The sequence below is a fragment of the Osmerus eperlanus genome, chromosome 17 (genome assembly GCF_963692335.1).
Source record: "Osmerus eperlanus chromosome 17, fOsmEpe2.1, whole genome shotgun sequence".
Classification (NCBI taxonomy): Eukaryota; Metazoa; Chordata; class Actinopteri; order Osmeriformes; family Osmeridae; genus Osmerus; species Osmerus eperlanus.
The window spans coordinates 14,037,474-14,063,054 of record NC_085034.1 but is presented as its reverse complement, the minus strand read 5'-3'; the positions used below and the strand labels follow the sequence as shown (position 1 = coordinate 14,063,054).

Below are 25,581 nucleotides of genomic sequence, written 5' to 3'. Positions count from 1 at the left end.
GCTTGCCATCCATCATTTTGTCATCCAAGAATGTTCCAGATAGTTCCAGTTTTTGCGAGGAGAGAAGGATGACTCCCAGCTAGAGGTCAGTTAGTCAGTAATTCAGTCAGTCTACCAGTCAGCCAATTCATCTGCCAGTCTATCAACCAGTTATTTAGCCAGACAGTTGGTCAACAAACAGGCAGTCAACCAGCCAGTCAGTCTGGCCATTAGGTTACCTGTCCAATTGACAGCCTGGTCAGATATTCTCATGCAAGTGAAAGCCACTGACAGGCAGAAGGGACAGACGTTACAGATGAATCATCATGTGCACACAAGCCAACGAGGTGGCCACCGGCACAGTCAAAAGGAACACCAGCGTGCTAACGTGCTACATGCTCACAGTCAGGCTAAGGTCGCACACAGCACAAGTGTGCTACTCCAATAACACTCAGTCTATCTAATCTAGCTCTGAAGTTGTACTTGCGGTGGTGCATTTTTGTAACCACAAAAGGGTCTTTCAAAGTCTGTAAGAACTGGAATTATATATATTTTTGTTACACACTTCTTTTGAATGAATTACAGGTACACACACTTTCTGTGATACACTTGTTTTTTCATTCCCATGTGCTGTCCTTCCTGCTGTGCTGGAACACTGGAGACCTCTCTCATCTCCGTCTCGTATCAATAGAAAATAGTAATGACACAATCATCAGCAGACATTTTCTCTAACAGGTCTGCCTTCAGTTGTGCTCCTAACCCTTTCCCTTCCAGCCAATCCAGAAAATGAGAACAAACTCGATGACTAAGAAGAGGACAGCTCCATGTAGAGTGAAAGCAAACGTGAACCCTCCTCTCCTCTCTATCCCCTTCTGTCTCATCACTCTCTCCTTCCCTCCCTCTCTCTTTCTCTGGTAGTGAGAGAGAAGGCCTATGTTTATCCAAGTCCCCTAAATGTCATCCCAACCATCTTTGACTGGCTAATCCTTCTCTCCCCCCCCCCTCTTCTTCCTTCTCTATTCCTCCTCCTGCTTTCTGGTGATAGTTACTGATTGCCTGTCTTGTCTTGAGCATCCATGTTCAAAATTGTGTTCATAAACAAAAGTTTAAGAGTTATTTGAGGTGCATAAGTAGTTGTATGTGAGGGAAAGAGAAAAGGGAGAAATGTTCACGATGAGTCAGTGTGGGGGTTGGGCGGGCTGAGGGCGCAGGGTAGGAACAGACATCTCAATTGCAGCCTGATCTGACATAGAGCTCCCAACAACCTCCCCTACTCCACCACCTCCTCCACTCCCTGCTCTTCCCTTTCTTCCTTACCGAAAAGAAAAACCGATACTGCCACAGAAAAAAAAATCTGTTTTTGTGCAACCCCTCCAGACCACAAAAAAACAAGAAACAAAACAATCAACATCTTGAAACCACACAGACCTGGCCGTCACCTCTCACCCCCGCACAAGCACCAAATTCCTCACTAGCATCTGATCCACCTCAACAATCCATCCCTTTCTCCATAACTGCCCAGCCCAGAGACAACCGATGTGTAGCCCAGGCCCTTCCCCTGAATATTCAATAAAAGTCGATTGCCTGTGTCGTGGCCCCCTCCCCACCCCTGAAGCATGCCTTTTTCTTTAATGTATCTGCTGTTCATCCTCATCAAATCTTTGTCGCTAATCAAAAGTCCTCTGTCTGTCCATCTGCATGGCAGAGTCTGCTCTGTGTTTATTTATTTTTTTGCTTTTTCATTGTTACCGTTTTGAATTTATACCCGTGAATTCAAGTCTACATTAATTGCAACCTCTGTCTTTCTGCTCTATATAGTGTTGTTGACACATATATTAGTAATAGTGTTTTATAGATCAACTTCCTTACCCCATACTTTCCATATGCAAGTTGCCCTACAGTCCTTTATGGTCCTGGAGACCCCCCCCTTCCTGACCTAGTCTTACTCAACCTCCCCCCCGTAGACATGCACTTAATCTCTCTCCTCTCTCCTGCTCTCTCTCCCTCTCTCTATCTCTAGCAAACACTTAAGTATATTCAGTTCCTTCTATTCTAGATTGCAGACAGACTCGGGCTCAAGCACACATGCAGATGAAGAATCACACACACAAACAGACACACACAACCCCTAACCGTTAGCCAAGGATCATGAAGCCTCTTTTCGTCCGTGAGGGTACTTCAGTAAGTCCTCTGCTTTGTCCACCAATCCTCAACAAACAAACTGCCTCAGAGAGAGGTGGGTGGGGTTCAGGCGGGAGACGGGTTGGGGGGTAGAGGGGTGGTTGAAATGGGCCAAACAAGGGTGATGGAAGAAATTTAATTACTACCCCCAACCCCCTTCCCGCTCCATACGAGGACTCTGTACATCAAACACGATTCTAGGCCCCATTGTACTGAGTGGCAGTGCCCTACCCCTGCTCCCCCCATTCATAGAAGTATGCTCATTCAGAGCTTACTCACCCCCCTCCCTTGTCTTTCCCAGTGAAAGACACCCTATCTTCCCAGATATCCAGGCCCGTCCCGAGCACACCCGTCACGCCTGTCCTCCTACCGCTCCTCCCTCCTTACCCCCCTCTTCTCACACTCTGACCCTGCTACTGCTGCCCAACAGCTGTGAATCTGCATGCCACTCTAACTGTGCCCCCCCCCCGACCTTCTCCAAACCTTCCCCCCGCGCGCCTTCGGCTTGGGAACGTGTTTTCCAGTGTTGACTGTTACAGACAGTTGATGTGTTCCATAGACAAACAGGCAACCAGCACTGCCCCCAGAATACCTCCTCTATTCTGCATGCCCTCTCAATCGCCACCCCACCCCCCCACCCATTCCTCCCATTGTGGCCAATGATGGGAGACAGGTTTTCCCTTCTCTTTTTCTCTTTCTGTTGTCCTCCTGTCCTCCTGTCTTCTTTTAATCTCTTTATCCCACCTTGTCCTTCAGTCTTCCCTTCGTTCTGGCATCAGTCTAATCTGGTGACTTGGACAGCCTCGTCCTTCCTCTCTCCTAGTTTTGCTTTCCCTCATTGTCACCCCCCCTGCTTCTCTTCACCTTTCTGTTCTCATCCTCATCCACTTGTCCTACCCCCCCCACACCCCATCCACATCCCACCCAACTGCCACCACACCCCTCCAACCTACCCCTTCTTTCCCCTGTATCTTAATACCAACACACCCCTACCCCCTTTACACCACACCCCCACCACAAACTTCTACTCTACATCTTCCGCACCACATCCTACCCCCACCCCACCCCTCTGCCCTACACCCTCTACACCACACCCTACCCCCACCCCACTCCTCCATTCTAACCCCTTCACACTACACTACTCTGACCACACCCCTCCACACTAACCCTACCACACACCTCCACCCTACCACCTTCACACTCCTCCACCCTACCCCGACCCCCACCACACACATTCACGATACCCCCTTCACACCCCACTCTACTCCATCCTACCCACTTTACATTCCTGCACCCACCAAACCCTTCACCCCCTTTACCCTTCACATCCCTCCACCCTACCCCCTCCACACCCATTCACAGTACCTCTTGCACACCCCACCCTGTCCCCTCCACCCAACCCCTCTTCACATTCCTCCATCCTACACCCATTCACCCTACCTCTTTCACACTCCACCCTACCTCTTCCACATACATCCCTACTCACATCACACCCCTCCACCCAACCCCCTTCCACATTTCTGCAGCTTGTCTTGAACTGTTTTTGCTCATCTTCTGTCCTCCTCCTATTACTCTTTCTCCCCTGTACTGTACTGTACTCTTGTGCTGTTGTGAGGGAATCATTGCTGACACTGTGGGGCCGTTTGGTATGGAAGACAGAAACAGCACCGGTGGCAACAAACAACGAACTTCTAAACTCCCCACTCCCCACCACGACTAATTATTATAATTGTGTATTGAATTATTTCGTTTTTTAATACCCCCCCTGACCTCCACCAAACACAATCCTCATCCTCCCACAGCTAAAGACTGACACTGATTTTTAATAACAACTTTTGCTTTGGGGTTCAGGGTTTTTCAATTTGTTTTTTTGGGTTGGGGAGATTAACACTAACAGGGATTTTGATGCTTCTTCATGGCTTCTTGCTTCTTGGCTTTGGTTTTTACTCATACGCCAAGAGGTGTGGGCAGGGGCCTGAGGCCGGGCGATTGGACATTGGGCTTCTCATTAACCTTACTGCTCACTGTTTGTCCCCTTGTCACTTGTGTTTTAGAGAGAGATGAGGCTGCAATTGAGAGCTCTGAGTTCAATGCCACTTCAGTAGCTGATGTGGACAAGCGGGTGAAACGGCGGCTACTTATGGGTAACTCTTTTCTTCCTCTTTCTATGTGTTGCCATGGCGCTTGTGCTTGTATCCCACTTTCCTCTCTTTTTATGTAGTTTTATTTTGTCTTTTTAAATGTACACGTTTTTTTTGTAAAACCATTTTTTATGAATGATCCATTTGATTTAATATTTCTTACCAACATGGTCAACCCCTAAGCTTATCATTTTTATATAGGCTAAAATATAGTGAAAATACAAACTGAAACACTGATTGCTATACTCCTTCCAGCTCTTTGTCCCTTTACCTAAAGTATGTCTCATGCTCTAGGTTTCTACTAAGAACTAACAGTTGTTTTCACGGTTAGATAAGACTTCAAAGATAGGACAGACACTCCTTAAATAGCCTACATTTAAAATGGGGGACAAGGTCAAGGTACTTAAATTACTTGAAGACGCAAATTACTATTTGGTGTAAACATTTATTGTGCACGTCCACTCATATAGACTACCGTATTTTTCGGAAATAAAGCCACGGCTTGTACCCGATTTCACAGTTTTTTTGTGGTTGTACGGATTATATTTTGAAGTGGTTTATAGACCGGTTTTCGAACAAAAAAAGTGGCTTTGTCCCAAGATCTGTACAGACTGTGCAGCTAATTTAATGCTGAACACTGGAACGGGGGCTTATTACTTGAAAGAGGACTTATTTACTGTGTCGTCTCAGTTACACTATCAGGGCTTGGAAACATTTCATAATTATTTCTGTAAATCAAACAGCTGCAAGACCCAGTGAAATGTTATATACAGCTAGCAAACTAACGTTAGCAAACTAACGTTAGCTAGCATCGCTAACGACATTGGCGAATTAAACTTCGGTAGGCTATCTCAGGATTTGCAAGCTAGCTAATTTCTGGACATGCTGTCAACAACGGAAGTGTGTTACACACTGCTGTAAGATAGGGTGACCAGATTTGAGTTTGTGAAAAGAGGACACTTCGTTGTGGCGGGCGGGTAGTAGTGTATTGCATTCCGCAATTGCAATCGCATCGACGAGGCAAAATCCCGGACGATTTTGGAATCCCTGCCGGACGTATTTTTTAGGTCTCGAAAAGAGGACATGTCCGGGTAAAAGAGGACATGTCCGGGTAAAAGAACGTCTGGTCACCCTACTGTAAGATCGCCTTTACTTGTGCATTGCTTGGCAACTTGGTATCATTGTTCCCGTATCAAGTGCGGCATATATTCCAGTGCGGTTTATACTCCGATTTACAAACACAAAGCTCCCATTCTGGTGGGGTTTGGTTTATAGAAAATGCGGCTTAATTTCCGAAAAATAGGTAATTCTGATCTATCCAAAATGTTTCAATGTACTCAGAGAAATTACAACATGACATTGATGTAAATGCAGCTGGTACATCTTAAGCATTTATTTGTAATTCTGACAATGCTTATAAACTTTCAAAGAAAGCTTCAACCAAAAGGTTTTCGTTGAATCAATAGTGATCTGAATAGAATAGCTAAATGTTGAACATGCAGTCATTCCATGAGGTATCCCGTATGGCTTACCCTACTTCCCTTCAATTCAAACCCAACCTTTCTTTAAATTTGTCTCCAGGTTTACCCTACAAGAGGAAGAAATCCATATCTGTTCTATATTTTGCTGTGATTAGGGCAATTGTTCAAGGGGACAACCAGTATTTGTTGTCCAGACTTACATAGTGAAGTATTTTATGGGCCCTTGTTCAATAAAATCTCCAGTCAGGAGGACGCAGTGTGAAGTAAAAAGCATTCCTATGTTATTAGAAAAAACTGTATTTTTTTTAGTATTTTTTTTGTTGCTGCCTCGTGGAGAATCTTGACCATTCTCAAATCTTGCTCAGTCTCAAATCTTCCTTTAACAGTTTTTGATGGAATAGGTACCCAAGTCTTTCCATCCTGTTTTCCTCCCTCTTCCGTTGTCTCTCATTTGTGTGTCCTTGCCTGACCTCAACTGTGTCTCCCTGGAGTCTATCAGTGAGAAACACATATCATCATAATAACATCTCATCAAAACTGCTGTATGCTATGCAGGAGGAGAAGCATGTTTTGGCTCCAGTTACCTGAAGAGTTAAGTCTAATTTACAAAGACCCTTCCATCAACAGACAGCAAGTCATTTGAACAGGTCAAAGAATTAAACCATTACTCTTTTTTTAAACACTTGCTGTGCACAATGTCTCTGAGTAATCACTAACCAGACTAACCACTAAAATCATACTAAAACTGGTAATAACCCAACCCCCCTAATTCCAGACTAAAACCATCCGCACTCCCCTTTTAAAGCTTGGGAGCCTAAAGCAGCCCTGTTCTGCTGGGTCTCATCCACCGCTCCTCTTCTTTTTATTCCATTTGTTTACTTTGCAGTTAACAGGCTCAGTTATAGACCAATTATCACCCTACGTCACACAACTGTCAAGCATGCTCAACTGCGCATGTCGGATGCAAAAGACGAACTTCTCCCGGGTATATTACACTTGGAGTGTCAATCAGGTCATCATATATCTCTGGCCACTGGATTTCTGGACAAGTACATTTACATTTAGTCATTTAGCAGACGCTCTTATCCAGAGCGACTTACAGTAAGTACAGGGACATTCCCCGAGGCAAGTAGGGTGAAGTGCCTTGCCCAAGGACACAACGTCAGTTTGCATGACCGGGAATCGAACTGGCAACCTTCGGATTACTAGCCCGATTCCCTCACCGCTCAGCCACCTGACTCCCTGTACAAGTACAGTCCCCAAGTACATTTACGTTTCATTAGTCCATGCACAAATGTCACTTACCGATACCTTTAAATAGCCTGACCAAGTGATGCAAAACTAGCATGGCTAACGGAGGTCACTTTCTCAGGCAAATGACGAATGAAACAGACTCGGTTAAAGAAATCCGAGATGCTGCCCTTACAAAAAAAAAGGCTATTAAAGTATACTATAAGTGTACTAAAAAATATGGATAGTACACTTTTAGTTCACTTTTGATATACTTTTAAGAAGTATACTTGGAAAATAGTTCACTTTTGATATACTTATAAGAAGTATACTTAGAAACAAAAAATGTTATACATTTCTTCTGGAGTAGGATGTAGACTACGTTTTCTTTTATTATACAGCAAAAACAGTCAAAATACTTTGAAAGTAAATTACAGGTTACATTTTTTAGATCCAATCTTGTATATTCTAATTATTCATGTCTAGGAAAATATATTATGCATTGGACATGGAATCTTTTTTGTTACTGAAGCTGTAACCTTAATTACGGCCAAAACATTTTGAAGCCCTATACTCATACGATACTAATAATTATCAATTGGTGTATTAATGGAAAAAAACGAAAAAACTACTTGAAAAAGAAGCAGACAGAAGGGTTGCATTATGCATTTGAAGGTTATACTGTCAAACTGACTGAAGAACGAAATAACAACGTGAAAAAATGAAGATAGCGTGGCTCATTGGCTGGTCAATTCCCATGATGCAAGGTGGTAAATAGTTTTAAAATTTGCTGATAAATTTGCAGTTTGTTCGAAATACAAATGTAACTTCATGAATTTAGTTTTTTTATTGTGTCTGCTTAGAATGTAGTGTTTTGTTGAGTGGTAATTGTCATTGTTGTGCTGGTTTACCATTGTAACCATGAGTTAAATGACTGTTACCTTTGATAAGAAGAGCTGGATTAAAGCAACATGTGACCAAACGCAGGAATTAGCTTCTTTCAGCTAATAATAAGTGTCACTTTGCGAGGGCCCCCGTTCTCGTCAAGTGAAGATAGCGTGGCTCATTGGCTGGTCAATTCCCATGATGCAAGGCGGTAAATAGTGTTAAAATTTGCTGATAAATTTGAAGTTTTTCGAAATACAAATGTAACTTCATGAATTTAGTTGTTTTATTGTTTCTGCTTAGAATGTAGTGTTTTGTTGCGTGGTAATTGTCATTGTTGTGCTGGTTTACCATTGTAACCATGAGTTAAATGACTGTTACGTTTGATAAGAAGAACTGTATTAAAGCAACATGAGACCCTACGCAGGAATTAGCTTCTTTCAGCTAATAATAAGTGTCACTTTGCGAGGGCCCCCGTTCTCGTCAAGTGATGCAAGATCGGTGGTGTTGGAGGGGCCCCTAAACATATAAATATTATAGTAAATCATAGTAAATGGACATTTATTAAGTTTACTTCTTGAAGTACTTACATTAATTGAAAGTATTCCAAAGTATATTTTGAAGTACTTTAGGAAGTATACTTCATAAACTAAAAGTGCACTACACAGGCTACTTTACAGTATTCAAAAGTAAACTTCGAATACACTATAAGTGTACTTTAAAGTGTACTAAATGACCTAAAAGGTGGGCCAATTCAGTTTACTTTGTACAAAAATAGTATATAAATAAGTACACTACTAGTATACTTTAGGTACCATGATAATAGTATACTTTTTATACTTACAAATTAAACTTGAAGTATACTTCTTTTTTGTAAGGGCATTGCTATCTTCAGCAGGCTCGTATCTACAAAAGGCAGTCCTCCCTGACGTTTTTAGTGTAGAATGGAGAGAACGGGCAAAACTAGTCTGGCTCGGGCAAAACTAGCCTGGCTAACGGAGGTCGCTTTCTCAGGTAAATGATGAATGAAACAGGCTTGGTTAAAGAAATCCGAGATGCTGGCTATCTTCAGCAGGCTTGCATCTACAAAAGGCAGAAACTGCCTTGCAAAAACTACAATCAAATCTGAGATTACTCAACGACAATCAGGCGAAAGAGACAAATTTAGCCGTCTAGCTCCATATACTCCCATTCATTTTGCACTCGCCCGCGATCACCCCTAGTGGAATTCTGGTTCAACTGCAACCAAATTCTGTACCATTCGGGCTTAATAGTGAGTGGACAGGCTCTCTGTAGACGGGCTCTGGTTATAGCTACAGACTCCAGGGCTGCCAACTCTCACGCATTGGCCGTGAGACACGCGCATTTCAACCATTTCACACGCTCTCACGCCACACCTTCTATATCTCACGCTGAAAAGGCAACGCCAACCATGTAGCCCTGCTACAATGTTGTAAACAGTAACAGACGAGGCAACATAGACGCGCTAACAGCCCTGAAAAGGGGCTGGGGGGGAATTGTGGTTTGCAGGAAAATTGTGGTTGGCCCCCCAAAATACCAAATCTCACACAAGGTTTTTGGAAAAGTTGGCAGCCCTGAGACTCTGTGACAGGCTCAGTGACAGATTCGGAAACAGGCTCAGTAACAGTAACATGCATTTTCCGTAACAGTAATAGGCTCAATAACAGGCTCAGTAATAGGCTAAGTAACAGACTCAGTAACATGCTCAGTAACAGGCTCAGTAACAACCTCAGTACCAGACTCAGTAACAAGCTAAGTAACAGGCTCAGGTACAGTAACAGGCGTGTTATATACTCAGTTCTTAATCCACATTAATCTATGTATGTATGTTACAAGATCCAGCCAGTCTCTCAGTCAACTAGTGTACACTTTTTTACAACTGTATGTACAACTTCAAACGTTTTTCATTTCCGACACATTCAAACAATCCCCTCAGTGAAGTTTGGATAGCAACAGCAGCTAGGCTAGCTTGCTCGTAGCACAATTTACCAAGGTCAGCTTGTCCACTTCTTTTGAATGAACCATTTCCCCCTAAATAAATGTCAAGCTTATTATGTTTTTGGGGGAATATTTTCAGTTAGCAGACGGTACTGTTTGAATCGCGATTCCATCTAGTCTAAATACTGCCGGTGACCACGTTAGAATAGCTTGTTTCAAAGGGGGTTCAGCTTGTTTCAAAGGGGTTCCTAATGAATGAATGCAATGAGTAGGCTAGTTTTAAATGCTTGAAAATATCACTAGAAGGGAAAAACTTAAGGTGACGTTTAAGTCATATAGGTTAGGTTCATTCTACATTTAGTCATTTAGCAGACGCCCTTATCCAGAGCAACTACTATAGTAAGTACAGGGACATTCTATACATTTGTATTTTGAATTGTACATGAGCAGCAACAAATGTAGGCTATGCTTTTAAATCTATGCAATCTTCATAAATAATAAGTAGGCATTTTTATATAAAATATACAGAAATATCAGTTGTAAAAATTCCAGTTCACAAACGGACCCATCTGCAACCAACGCAAGCAAGCACACCCTACAATTTCCCCAGAAATTGTACCCTCTCTAGTTTATGAATGTTATCCCATTGAGGGAAAACAACTATTTTGCAAGGGAATCTTCTGTACACTTTTTACTACAGTGATGTATAGTACGGGACTGTATTTGTGTGTGTGTGTGTGTGTGTGTGTTTGGCAAGTCCTCTCCTTACAGGTGCTGATCTCACCCCAACAGGTGTCCACTTTTGGCCAGTGAAGCTGAAGGGGGGAGGGGGGGTATTGTAGGTAATAAATGTAATCCTCCTCCTTTCTTCTCAACCTGTTATCAGTTCCCATTATTTTCTCTTTGATCTCATTTTCCATAATTGAATTACTTCCATCTCTTTCTCTCTCTCTTTCTTCGACCCTGCCTGACCCAGACTCTGTTCCTCTCAGACAAGGTTCCCGTGATGCTTCTCATCTCACACACTTACCTCCATGTTTGCTGCTGTGTACGTTCCCATCGCACATGTCTGTGTTATACAGTGTACCATGATGTGTGTGGGTGTTTAATCCACTCCCTTTGAATGCAAAGCTTGGCAGATGTCAGAGTACCGTGTCTGTGTATGTCTATCTTTCTGTAGGTGTGTGTTTGTGTGTCTATCCTTCTGCATGTATGTGTTTGTGTGTGTCAGTCTTTCTGTATATGTGTGTGTGTCCATCTTTCTGTATGCCGTATGTGTGTGTATGTATTTGTATGACCGTGTTGTGGCTCACGTCTTTCAGGCCTCAGGGTAGGGTGGTTGTCCTGCAGCAGTCTTCTGCCATGGCCGGAGCAGCAGCCTTGTGTTATATTTGACACTGCACTCCATGCTTCTCTGAGACACACACGTGTACACACCACGCAGAAGGATAGACACACAGCATTTGTTGTCTCCACGCTTCTGCTGCAGTTCACTCTGAAGGCACGGCCCATTGGACAGCACCAGACCCAGGCTGATTAAGATAGCTCAGGTGGCAATTAAATCTATCATCAAAACAATGAAAATACAATAGGAAAAGACAAAAGGAGTGGTTAATATAGAAGGTTAATATTGTTATTATTGATTGATGTTCAGTCAATAGAAATGAAGGTATTGAGGGCTGAGTCCCAGCTTAACAAAGCCACCATGTGCAGGACATATTGGGGCAAGGTGTGAAAGGCAAAGGTGGCAAAGTACCTACCTTGCCTGAGGAGTCCAAATAAACCTGTCACCCAGGGTAAGATGTGGCCGACGGGAGAGAGTGAAGGTCTGTATGTGTGTTGTGTGTGTGCGTTTGTGTGCGTCAGAGCAGATTGCGTGATCTCCAGCTGGGGCCTTGCCTGACAGCTAATGTAGGTACCGCAAAGAGAAGGAGATCTTGTTAGCTGCCGAAAGACTATTGTGCCCCGCTTACTCAGATAACAGACTGCACTCAGCTTGATAGGACTTGGCATAAATCAACTTAATAAAGCACACATTTCCCCCTTCTCATCAGACACTAATCAATAGAACATGTGTCTTCTGCTCATTGGGAGTGTGTATATGCTGAGACAGATTTAGGGTTGGAGGAGTGTGAGCAGATGTGTGTGTGGGGAGCAGAAGTCACGTCCAGAATAGTAAAACAAGGACAATTTGATATTGTGGGGACATTGTTATGGTCCTCACAAGTTTAAGTGCTACTTTGAGGGGTTTTAAGGGGGTTAGGGTTAGAATTACATTAAGGGTTGGGGTTAGGAGTTAGGGATAGTTTTAGGTTGAAGAGCTATGGTTAGGGTTGAAGTTAGGATTTTAGGTTAAGGTTTAGGAAAAACTGGATTTTGGAATAGGACTGAATAGTAAGTCCCACGAGAATAGTAATACAAACTGTGTATGTTTGTAAATCCCTCGTTTATCTGTCTCTCTATAATATCTCTATTCTTCTTCCTAACTGTCAGATCCACGGTGAAGTCTTAGAGGAAATAATGGGTGTATTTTGTGCATGTGATGAATGTTCTTGAGTGTGTGCATATGTGTGCTGGAAAGACACATAAGATATTTTTAGGGAGAAGAGGGGGTGCTGTAGTTAGAGAGCAACTAAAACGACGAGTCAACTCATTATTGTACACAAATGTATTTTTCCTAAAACACTACTCTCTTCCAGGAAATTCTGAGTTGAATTTGGTCTGGTCTAGTTTCAGAAGACGGACTGAAAACCTAGTTATGTTACACTATACTGGGTCAAATTATGGTTATGCGTTAGGTCAGTAATTGCTTTCTTGCTGAATTTTATACCACAGTGGTCCATAGTCAATGGTTTGGGATGTCAATTATTCCTTAGGAGACAGAGGGCCTTATGTACGTACATTCGCAAACATAGCGTTATTAGCGCCATGGCCAACCCGCAGATTGCGCCTGCTGTGATACTTCAGTTTACGTTGTATTTACGAAACTTGCAGGTCATCGGGTAATCAGCGCCTATCTCCGCCCACTATATCGTACATTGCGAGCATTTAAACGCGCAAAAGAAAATGTCCTCCTTCTCTCTTTCTATTATGGATCAGCCACCAAAGTCAAAACAGTGATGACTGTTTGAAGTGATCCTGATGCCAATATTTGTAATGTAGCGAGGAGTTAAACAACTGCTGGAATGGAATGTGAACGCTGAGTCGGAGATTCAATGTAATCTTAGATTTTTTCCAAGTAACTGTAACATTGCATGGCTGTTTAATCTGTAACACGTAATGATTTCGTGTTCACTCAACTAAAAAAGTGTGATCCTTGTGGCAAAAATCCTATCATGTTACTTAAAGTATACTAGCAGTGTACTTATTTATATACTATTTTTGTACTTATTTATATACTATTTTTGTACTAAGTAAACTGAATTGGCCCACTTTTTGGGTCAGTTAGTACACTTTAAAGTACACTTATAGTGTATTTCAAGGTTTACTTTTGAATACTGTAAAGTAGCCTGTGTAGTTCACTTTCAGTTAATCAAGTATACTTCCTAAAGTACTTCAAAGTATACTTTGGAATACTCTAAAGTAGCCTGTGTAGTGCACTTTCAGTTCACCAAGTATACTTCCCAAAGTACTTAAAAGTACACCTTGGAATACTCTAAAGTAACCTGTGTAGTGCACTTTCAGTTCATGAAGTATACTTCATGAACTAAAGAGCCTCAAAGTATACTTTGCAATACTTTTAAGTGCACTTTCAAGTACTTCAAGAAGTAAACTTAATAAATTAAATTTTACTATTCCTTACTTATATATTATAATGCTTAGGAGCCCCTCAAATTATAAGTCACTTAGCAAGAACTAGGGCCCTTGCAAAGTTACGCTGCAGTTTCTTAGCTGAAAGAAGCTGTTTACTGCGCAAACGTTGACGTTTATAGAATCCAGCTCTTCTTATGAAACGTAACAGTAATTTAACTCATGGTTACAATGGTAAACCACCATAACAATGAACATGCAACAAAACACTACATTCTAAGCAGACACATTTAAAAAACTAAATTCATGAAGTTCCATTTGTATTTCGAACAAACGGCAAACTTATCAACAAATTTAACACTATTTACCGCCTTGCATCATGGGAATTGACCAGCCAATGAGCCACCCTATCTTCATTTTTTCACGTCGTTATTTCGTTCTTCAGTCAGTTTGACAGTATAACCTTCAAATGCATAATGCAACCCTTCTGTCTGCTTCTTTCTCAAGTAGCTTTTTCTTTTTTTCCATTAATACTCCAATTGATAATTATTAGTATAAGATTATAGGGCTTCAGAATGTTTGGCAGTTTTTCGTGCAGGCCCGCCCGCAGGCCCGAAACACTGCCCCCTCCTCCCCCAGTTACTACGCACTAAATGTTAATAAATAAATGTTTTAGACTACTACACATGTTATACATCATTGGAAAGCTACGATTCTTGTGCTTGTAGATATGTAAACCATTTCAAGATTGAGTGACAACAACAAGTTTAGTCAACATCTTTGTCCAGTCACCACTTTGTAAACAACACCAAAGCCAAACGTCTCTACTTACCCTCAAAGGTTCAGTGTCGTCCAGGTATGCAAACAACACATCAAAAATTCATCTGCGTACATTCCCAAGGGTTCAAAGTATCTAACCATGTAAAGTAATTCGTCCAAATACAATGTTTTACATTCATGAATAGCCATTATCCTTTGTTTCATTATGCAAGTTAGCCGACGGAAGAAACAACTTGTTCACATAAGTGTTCTTTTCTCCGGTTAGCAACGGAGTATTTACGATATGAAGGCATCAAAATGTCCGTTGAACCCTCCCCTTTCGATTGACACCTTGTTTGACCCAATAGCAGCTTCCATGCCCCGTTGACAGCCCTCTAAAGCCAACTAGGTCTGTGCGTCCTGCCCCCCTCCCACCCCACCCCACACTCGTTCTAAACAAATTTCTCGAACTGGCTTTGACGGGCTCTGAAATGCTAATACCTCATTTGTATGTCTCTGTGGAGCCTTCAAAATATAAGTCAATTGCGCAATATGGTTGACAGAATCAGTGTTCTTTGTGCGCCAATCCTGGGAATCAGATAAAGCACTCCAATGTGTTCATGCTTCAGTTTTTGTGTTTCAGTAATACTAATTAGGGATTTAGCTATTGTATATGATAGTTCTAAGTACCACCTTTCATTAGAGATAACAATTATGAAAAATAATACCTTTTTATCCTAAGTATTTGACCTTGGTTACAAAGGGTCATTTTGGAGTCTCCAAAAGGCCCTTTTAGAAAACGCCTGGGTGTACTCTTATAAAAACATGTGTCAAATATGAATATATTGTGGTATTATGTTGTGTGTGATTTGAATTGGGTAAGGCTTCAACCTGTGGTCCAATTTAGTCTTCCAGCTAATACCTACCACCTCTAGGCCTCTTCAGGCATCTGTTTTCAAAACAAAATCTAGGCGGAAATAGAAACTTTCACTTTCCTTGTGTTCAAGCTTCTATTACTCAACACTAGTAGGACTGACAGGGGTCCTGACAATAGGGGAAATAACTTCAGAGCGTCAGCTTTCAAAAGAGACCATTTACATGCATGTACTCCAAATGGTTCAAGAACAGCTTTCAATTTACTTTGGGTATGCTGTTTAGGCGTTTTCAGGCAAATTTAACAGGATTTTGAAAAGTTAACCCTTGTGCTGCCTTCAGGTCACATGACCCAAAGGTTCATAACGAACCATCGTTGTGTGTACCCAATTTTACCCAATACAAAAACAAAAACAAATAATTTTATTTTAACCTTTGCAATGTGGGGGGTCTGAGACAGCCCAACGGTTAAAAGAAAATGCTTCACTTTGTTTTTGTATGCGGTAAAGTTGTCGCAATACGACGGTGGGTCACAATGACTGATGGGTCAGAATGACCCGAAGATAACACAAGGGTTAAGGTTACAGCTTCAGTACCAAAAAAGATTCAATGTGCAATGCATAATAGATTTTCATAGACATGAATAATTAGAATGAGATGGATCTAAAAAATGTAACCTGTAATGTACTTTAAAATTAATTTGACTGTTTTTGCTGTATAATAATAGAAAACATACATCCTACTCCAGAAGAAATGTATGCCATTTTCTGTTTCTAAGCATACTTCTTAAAAGTATATCAAAAGTTAACTATTTTCTAAGTATACTTCTTACAAAAGTGAACTATTTTCAAAGCAGACTTAAAAGTATATCAAAAGTGAACTATTTTCTAAGTATACTTCTTAAAAGTATATCAAAAGTGAACTATTTTCTAAGTATACTTCTTAAAAGTATATCAAAAGTGAACTAAAAGTGTACTATCCATATTTTAGTATACTTATAGTATACTTTAATATACTTATTTTTTGTAAGGGATCCCCTCCCATCTTTTTATGGGAAACTCCCACTTTCCCCTTGACCCTCACGTGAATGCATATGCATGACACGGAAAAAGCGCAATTTGCCATTTTCAGTTCCCGCGAAAAGGCAGTCTGCGCTTTTATCTCAGTGCGGCATGTTTGTAAATACCTTGCCATGCTTTTACGGGCAAATTGCGAAACAAATACACCTGAAGTGGGTACAATAGCGTTAGTACATGAGGCCCAGAGTGAGGGTTTACCCACGGACACACACACATCAAAGAAGTGGTAGAAGGGATGAAGAGACGTAAATATGTGGGTGGAGCTGTAGGGGGCAAAGGAGGGGTCTGCTGTGAAGAGGTGTGTGTGTGTATGGGGTGGGGGTAGTGGGGAGGTATGTCCACATCAATCAGTGTGTGTATGTGTCACGTTGGCATGTCTGAGTTCTTGTGCTTGTGCCTGGCCGGGGGCTAGAGCGTGGAGGAGAGGGGCGCAAGGCAGGACTGTACTCACACATGTCTAATGATAGGGCCCTCCAGGATCTCTATAAATCACTGTGATCCATTACCCCAGCTCTCATACACACACACACACTTTCCAAAGCACATACATATTATACACAGACACACATATACACACATCGCGTACACGCGTTGTTGAGGCACAGTGAAAAGTAGGCAGCAGTCCATTGTCTTACCCTACAGCACTTCATCAGATAAGTTCCCTGGAAGATGGATACCTCTCCTCTCCTTCCAAACTAAATGGCTAAATGGTCCAAGACTGCATTCTCTAAACAGCAATATGTTCTAGGAGGTAGTGGAGCCGGACATGTCAAGTAGGTCTGTAGGTTCTAATCCCCCTTCCCCACTTACCTCACTGCCGCGCTGAACCCCTCTGCATAGGTGCCAGGAAGTAATATTACTTCCTGGTATTATTCTCAGGTTAGTTCACCTGTTTATATCTAAATGAGGCCATTTGTTTTTGACATCCAAACCCTTTTTGAAAGTATTTTTGTTGTTGTTGTTGCATGTTCTGCTTTGTTTATGTTCTTAATGACAGTTAGAGACAGGAAAGACAGGGAGACTGGGATGTCATATAGGAAATAGCCCAGGCTAGAATCGAACCTATGTGGTACACGCTCTACCCAGGGAGACACCAGCCCCCCCCCCCCCCAAATCCTCACTTGACGTAAACTTAAGGTTAAATTGAACCTTATATGGATATAGTGTTATGTGTCAGGTTTCGCCCCACTCAGCACTACTTGCAGTCTATTGGAGATCTTGGAGCCAGGCTTTACTATGACAACAGTAGGCTGCGCAGGTGATTCAGTCACCGTTTGGATGTGTTTGCTCACGGATTAGTTTGGGAGATTTTCAAGTCTGTGCAAACCTTATCAGTGCCACGTGCAAGAAAGATTTTATAAGGGGGGAGAAAAAAAAACACAGTTGCTGTTTCAAGTTTTCTCTTTACTTAGGCTAACATTTCCATTATTGACCAAATGTTTTCTTGCCGTGTTTTGGAAACTGGGCTACATTTTCTGCAAAATATATTGATAAAATCAGCCTCATTTGTTTGTGTTTCATTTTTTTTTACATAAATGTTGTCTACTGTGCATAGTCTTATTAGTTATGCTCAAAGAATCCTCTATGTTTATGATGTTTGTAATTTACTGTAAACTGTATCTGAACTCTCTTTTTAAACAATCTGTCACTGTACAAGGATAGCCAGAATTTCATGAGGCTTCTCATAGTGGTTTGAAAATTCTTCATACACACATACATCCTCCTTGTTTGTGTGTGTTTTGTATTCCCTCTATGCATGTAGCCCTCTCTCAACCCAACTTGTCTCCCCTGTCTTTTGTCTCTTTCTTGGTTCAGGCAGTACACACTGCTCCTTAGATTTGCATCACGTTAGTGGGTTAGCATCAATGTGTTAACGGGCCTCCCCTCCCCATCCCTACCTCATCCCGCCCCTTCCCCTCTTTTTCTGTTCATCACTCGCTCTCCCTCTCCTGCCATCCCTTTACCTAGAAACCTGTGCGGTGAACAACGGCGGCTGCGACCGGACGTGTAAGGATACCGCCACAGGGGTGCGCTGTAGCTGCCCTGTCGGATTCACCCTGCAACCCGACGGCAAGACCTGCAAAGGTCAGTGACAGTGTGTTTATGTTTGGTTGGGTCAGTGTGTTTCATTTGACGCGTCGTGCTGTTTGACAAAGCTGTCGTTGCAGGGTACAGTATTGGAGCCTAGACAGGTGAAAGGACAGCACTGGATGGTGAACTGTTTGGGTTGTGATATATAGAGCTATTGTAGGGTCACACGGTCAGGGGCTAGTGCTCGTTGACAGAGGCATTTAACGGAGGCGGTCCGTTATCAGAGGCCGGAATGAGAGCCTTCTGAAAGATTGGAAGCCAAGACAAACATCATGGCCCGTCTCACTTCCTCTGGCATGGGGAATGAGTGGTCTGTAGCAGTTGTTGTTGTTGCCCTACCTTTCCGTTTCCAGCGTTCTTACTGGTGACGTCCGAGACTGTGGCTGTGCTCCCCTGTAAACAGATGAGATTTGTCTGTGGCTTTGCTGTAAACCAACTCACGTGGCACTGAATCTCTCTGACCCCAGGATCTTGCCAGTTGAAAGCTGGGCAGGGTACACAAGCAAACCTATCAGAAAAAATCATTTGGATCTCAATTGGCTGAAGTGTCCACCTTTGCCCTTTGTATAGTTGCTGAGGTCAAGGTAGATAACTCAGCCTGTTGAAATACACCTGCCGTTGGATCTGTATGACAATGGGAAACTGAATCAGATTGCGTAGGCTAGAGAGTTACTCATTTGGATCTTCTCAATTAAATTAGAAGGGCTTCTTGTTTATCTCTGAAGGTTTCAGTTTTCATTTGAACCCATCTTCTCCCTTGGCTCCAACCCCATCTCCTGAAGATTGAGAGAGGGATGAAAGTGACCACCAAGGTCAACCTCACGTCACAGACATGTTCAAGTAAGAACTACACATTATCATGGTAACAAGGTATGGGTCATGCGAACATTGAAACTGAAACTGTATGTCTGGGTCAAGTTCTGTGAGTGCAATTCTATCATTGTGCGTTGTTTTGTATGTACCCATGCACTCATTGTTGTGTGTGTGTATGTGTGTGTGAGTGTGTGAATCTGGCGTCACAGTTGTAGAATGTGACATGTGGGTGTGTGAAATACTGTCTATGCCCAGCATGCAGATGGGGCATTGGCAAACTTTGAGCTGTTTGAACAGTGAGGCCCACGCTGGTGCTCTGTCTCTCACTCACACAAATACATGTGTGTATGCTTGCACATAAATGCAAGAATACACACACACACTGAGATAGTGCTACACGTTAGAGAAACACATTGCAGAGTCTCACACAGTATGTTCTGTATCTTACCAGACTGTGTCTATGAGTATAACAGAGTAGTAGCAATATACCAGAGTAGAACATTTGCTTTTCCATTGCAGCTTGATGGATTTCCACCCTGTCTGTCTGTCTGTCTGTCTGTATGTTGATTTGTGGCCCATCTGACAGCCCGACATTTATGATGCAAAATAATGAAAAAATCTTTGTGAAGGGGGCGGAGGTGGGGAGAGGGTAGAGTTGAATGGAGAAGATGGATAGGGCCACAGTCCGGTTGTGTCCCGCCCAGATAATTTAGCTAAGGCAAGCCCCTGGGCTCCATAAATCCCACCTGATGGGCCTGATGTGGGCCGAGGGACATCTATCACTCTCCATCACCTGGGTACCTTGGCAGGAAAACACACTGCCATTTGCTACTGGTAGGCATGCACTCGCTCACAAAGACACACAGAGCACGCATTCCTTTTTACATTTATTCATACACACAGGTATGCACACACACTCACATATACTGTACACACAAACACTGTACACACTGTAACTCCATTTCGTAGCTATTGAGACATGGCTGATTGTGTTGTATAGACTATCGTATCATAGATTTTTAGTGTTTAGTGGTTTTCTGAAAGTAGTTGTTAGTTGTTAGTGGGGGAGGAAAGCGCTTCACTGTGAGGTGGTCTAATTTCCTTCTCCTGTGTGCGTGCATGTGTACGTGCGTGTGTGTTCAGCGGGGCGCCAGGTCCACAGGGACATGCTCCGTCTGGCCCCTCTAACATAATCATTTCAAAATAAACTATTTAGGACATGTTTAAATCCCCCGTGTCTGATAAATGCTCTTTCATCTGCCCTGACAGACGAGGCAGCTCTCCCTCTCTCCAATGACAGATGCACTGATGCAGGAGGTGTTTCACCACAAGGCTCTCGTGCGGGTGGAGAGAGAGAGGGGGGGGGAGTGTTTGTGAACCGTTTCCAGATGTTTGATTAGAAGGTGCTTGTTGGGGGGTGGATGAGTTATGGACGTGTGTGTTTTAACGTCTATGTCGTTTGTATGTCTGAGATGGTTAACAATGGCGCAAGCAATATGTGTGCTTTTGTGCAGTGTTTGCCTGTGTCCGCATGTGTGTGGTCGGTGCAGTGAGACAGAGCTGCTCAGCTGCACATTGCTTGTATGGGCACCTTAGACACGTCCTCACTGGCCTGCATTCCTCTCCCTGCGCACACAAACACACACGTAAAAACACACACTAACAAACTCATAATCCAATCAAACGACCATGAAAACTATAATACTTATTTAATAGGCTGCTATGACTTTGTCATGGAGTCCTCTTCCCAAAACACACACTGTAATCTCTTCAGAAAACCATGCGAATGCCATGGCAGTCTCTTCACATGACTCAGCATCAGGGCATCCCCTTGGAAAAAATGAATAAATAATATAAAGAGAGTTGATGCTCTAGGCTGAAACGCAACGGTTAGCGTCCTTGTTATGATCCGACAATAGAGCCCTTAGAGACAAAGCTAACAGAGGCGCGGGAGGATAACCCTCGAGTACATACACGCTGGGCTCGGACATGACGTCTGGACACATTAGCCAGTAAACCCAGAGGGGGACCTTCGCGAAACATAGTGAACTAGACCTCCTCCTCCTCCTTGCACTCCCCCGGTTATTTGGAAAAGTTCATGTTTCAGTCAGTGCATTCCACTTAATTGCTTTTTTTTACTGTAAATATTTTGTAAAACTACACACCTTTTTTTCCTGTATGGCTGTTTTTTTCTCTCTCTGCCTCCCCAAGCGAGGGAGCGAGCCGTATAGCCCTGAGGTGAGCTTTACGCGGGCGAGGGAAGGCTTCCAAATTCCTCTAACCGAGTGATTCTTATCCCCCGGTAAACTGCGTTTGTGTGACAATAGGAGGTTTATTTTCTCAAATTCTCTCCTACTCACTTTCTCTGTCTTTTTCTCTTGAATACTCTCTTTACCTCTCCCTTTTTTTCTTTGGCATCCACTCTCTCTCTGTCTCTCTGTTGGAACAATGGTGCACTAGGCAACCCCAGGATTTGACCTCATACACCCAGAGGTCATAGGTCATGGGTCAAGATGCACTCCGATATTCTCAATAATACTTGATTGTTTAGAACACCGCTAAATAAACAATTACCAATACTAAATAAATGCTCAACAGTGTTGTGTTGACCTAAGGCTGATGTTAATTGATACCTGAACCCTAAATCTTTGAGAGAGTCTTTACTAGAGTTCAACACAGTGCTCAGCTTACACAGAGATACATTTTTGAACACCAGTTCCAACATCTTCCCAACAACCACGCAGACAGACAGACTAGCTGACTGACAGACATGTATTTATTAACAGAGACAGACAGCAGGCAAATAAAAAAGGTGATGGCAAGCAGACTGACAAACCGCTAGGTTGACAGGCAGACAAACTGTCAGTCAGACAGGCACACTGACAGGCTGGGAGTCAGACAGTCAGGCAAATAAGTATACACAGATAGAAGGACAGACCGTTGGGCTAACAGTAAGTCAGGCGGCCAGACAGACAGGTGGGCAGGAAAGCAGGCATGCAAACAAGCAGACAGGCAGCAGTAATACCATGCAATGGCCAGGCAAAGGCATAGGAAATTCAGCCTTAGGATGGGGTTATTGATCGCAGCGAGAGCAGACTATTGATCAGGCACTGTTACATGTCTGTCAGGGATTGTGTGTGTTTGTTTGTGTGTGTGTGTAGGGCTGTCTTGGTTGACACGACTCTGCAACATCGCGTGGACATCAGGGACAGTGCCTCTGGACTGGCAGACCGGGGTGGTGGTTCCCCTCTTTAAAAAGGGGGACCGGAGGGTGTGCTCCAACTTTAGGGGGATCACACTCCTCAGCCTCCCTGGGAAAGTCTATTCAGGGGTTCTGGAGAGGAGGGTCCGTCGGATTGTCGAACCTCGGATTCAGGAGGAGCAATGTGGTTTTCGTCCTGGCCGTGGAACTGTGGACCAGCTCTATACCCTCGGCAGGGTTCTGGAGGGTGCATGGGAGTTTGCCCAACCAGTCTACACATGTTTTGTGGATTTGGAAAAGGCGTTCGACCGTGTCCCTCGGGGGCTCATGTGGGGGGTGCTCCGGGAGTACGGGGTACCGGACTCCCTGATCGGGGCTGTTCGGTCCCTGTACGACCGGTGCCAGAGTTTGGTCCGCATTGCCGGTAGTAAGTCGAACTTATTCGAACTTATGAGGGTTGGACTCCGCCAGGGCTGCCCTTTGTTACCGATTCTGTTCATAACTTATATGGACAGAATTTCTAGGCGCAGCCAGGGCGTTGAGGGGGTCCGGTTCGGTGACCTCAGGATCAGGTCGCTGCTTTTTGCAGATGATGTGGTCCTGTTGGCTTCATCGGGCCGTGACCTTCAGCTCTCACTGGAGCGGTTCGCAACCGAATGCGAAGCGGCTGGGATGGGAATCAGCACCTCCAAATCTGAGGCCATGGTTATCGACCGGAAAAGGGTGGAGTGCAATCTCCGGGTCGGGGAGGAGATCTTGTCCCAAGCGGAGGAGTTCAAGTATCTCGGGGTCTTGTTCACGAGTGAGGGAAGGATGGAGCGTGAGATCGACAGGCGGATCGGTGCAGCGTCCGTAGTGATGCGGAGGCGAAGCTCTCTATTTTCCAGTCGATCTACGTTCCTACCCTCACCTATGGTCGCGAACTGTGGGTAGTGACCGAAAAAACGAGATCGCAAATACAAGCGGCCGAAATGAGTTTTCTCCGCAGGGTGTCCGGGCTCTCCCTTAGAGATAGGGTGAGAAGGTCGGTCATCCGGGAGGGGCTCAGAGTAGAACCGCTGCTCCTCCGCGTCGAGAGGGGCCAGTTGAGGTGGCTCGGGCATCTGATAAGGATGCCTCCTGGACGCCTCCCTGGTGAGGTGTTCTGGGCACGTCCCACTGGGAAGAGGCCCCGGGGAATACCCAGGACACGCTGGAGGGACTATGTCTCTCGGCTGGCCTGGGAACGCCTTGGGGTCCCCCAGGAAGAGCTGGTGGAAGTGGCCGGGGAGAGGGAAGTCTGGGCCTCCCTGCTTAGGTTGCTGCCCCCGCCACCCGACCCCCGGATAAGCGGAAGATGATGGGATGGATGTTTGTGTGTGTAACAGACAGACAGACAGACAGGACAAACGAGAAAGCATACTAAAGGAGAGATAGAGAAACTGTACAGGGAATTGGATAACTGTCCTGACCACTGCCCAAAGCAGAATCAGAATCAGCTTTATTTGACAAGTAAGTTTGCACAAACAGTGAATTTACTATGGCAGGAAGGTGCATATGGTAAACATATAAGAGTTTTAAATATGAAATGTTTAAATGTTCACTGTATGCACCTGCCCACCAAAGTAAATTCCTTGTTTGTGACCATTTACTTGGCGATTAAACACAATTCTGATTCTGAATGTAGAACAAGTTAGGGATAATGCCCGACGAGGTGTCCAATATCACCTGATAATGGAAGATGCGGAGGCGTGAACCGTCCGACGCGCAGCGGAGGTACAAACGTTGCTTCTGCGGAGGCCATTATCAGGTGATATTGGACACCTCGAAGGGCATTATCCCGCTTATACCATGGTCACTTGCCAACGATTTTTTTTCCAAACCTAAATTAATGTTTTCATGCGTTTTGCAAAAGAAAATCTAACGTTTTTTAACGTTAGCCAACTCTGATATTTCTAGTCCGCTCAACTCATAGAACCAACACCGGCTTTCCTTTGGATGAGCTATTAGCCCGAAAGCTAACGTTATTGCTAGCAAGATTAAAAGGCAATAACATTGTGTACGGTTGACAAACAGTAAATATAATTTTACAGTATGTTTGACAAGAAGATTTGCTAGCTAACCAGCCATGTCACTGTCCCAAAATCAATATCAAGATTTTCACGAACAAGGTATCGGCCATATACTAGTACTAGGCTACAGTACGGCCGCAGCCTGTGGAGCGAGTTGAATCGAAAATGGATGTGAGATGACCGCATCAAAGTTGACATATTCTCCAAACAGTAATTATAATTTTACAGTATGTTTAACAACAAGACTAGCCAGCTATCGAGCCATGTCATTGTCCCCAAATAAAATCTAGATTTTTAAGAAGAAAATAATCGGCCATGTGTAGAGTTGCTGCTACTGTCGTGTTGGCTGCAGCCTGTCTGCACTAACTAGATTGACTAGCGAGGTGAATAGTGAATGGGATGTGAGATGAGCGGTTACGTGACACTGACACACTACATTCAGAAAAGTAACATTTTTCAAATAGGTTAAAATAAATATTCAAGTCACTCATTGTTGTAAATACAAGTTAGCTTGTTAAAGTCTTTCAAAATTGTAAATGGAGGCTTTGACTCCGTCCCCGTTGTTATGGTTACTTATTTCAGACACTTTCTACAGGCTCATATACTATGTAGCCAGCGGAATAATTTAGAACGGTGAAAAGACAGTTTTGCTGCAATTACGCAGTAGGTGTCCGTTATCACCCGATAATGGACACCCCTGCAGCCAATAAGAATCGAGTATTCACCCAGACCATGGTATAACAGGATCTAAATAATTCTAACCACTAATTTACAATGTAAAAAATGTAATGTAAGATATAAAGAAGAGTGCAATGTGATTGGTGCATTGTGCAATGTGCAATGTGTATCCATGAGGTGGATACAACCCCTCCATCCCTCTTTAGCTGAGTGTCTTGGCCTGTTCCCTGAACAAGCCCTCTTTCTTTTGACCTATTTTGCCTGTTTTTCATTTGTTGTCAGGCTAAAAAACATTCCTTACTAACACTCAACACTTCTCCTCCTCCTTCCCTCTCTTAGTCTTGTCTGCCTCTATCATTTAAACACACACACACAGACAGTGCTTTATCATTTCAAGATGTGTGGACATTTTAAAGTATTTATTTAAGC

The 25,581-nt window shown here is 43.4% G+C and overlaps 1 protein-coding gene across 2 annotated transcripts in view; it reads left to right on the top strand.

The window, feature by feature from the left end:
• The window catches only part of scube1 (signal peptide, CUB domain, EGF-like 1), a 198,383-nt gene that overhangs the window by 154,950 nt on the left and 17,852 nt on the right, over positions 1–25,581 (top strand). The window contains exons 7-8 of one of the 2 annotated variants that reach the window (XM_062482844.1): positions 4,215–4,304; positions 18,286–18,402. In XM_062482844.1, coding sequence (XP_062338828.1) covers positions 4,215–4,304; positions 18,286–18,402 — 207 coding nt within the window. The remainder of the gene's footprint in view (positions 1–4,214; positions 4,305–18,285; positions 18,403–25,581) is intronic. The other variant, XM_062482845.1, reaches the window with a different exon arrangement.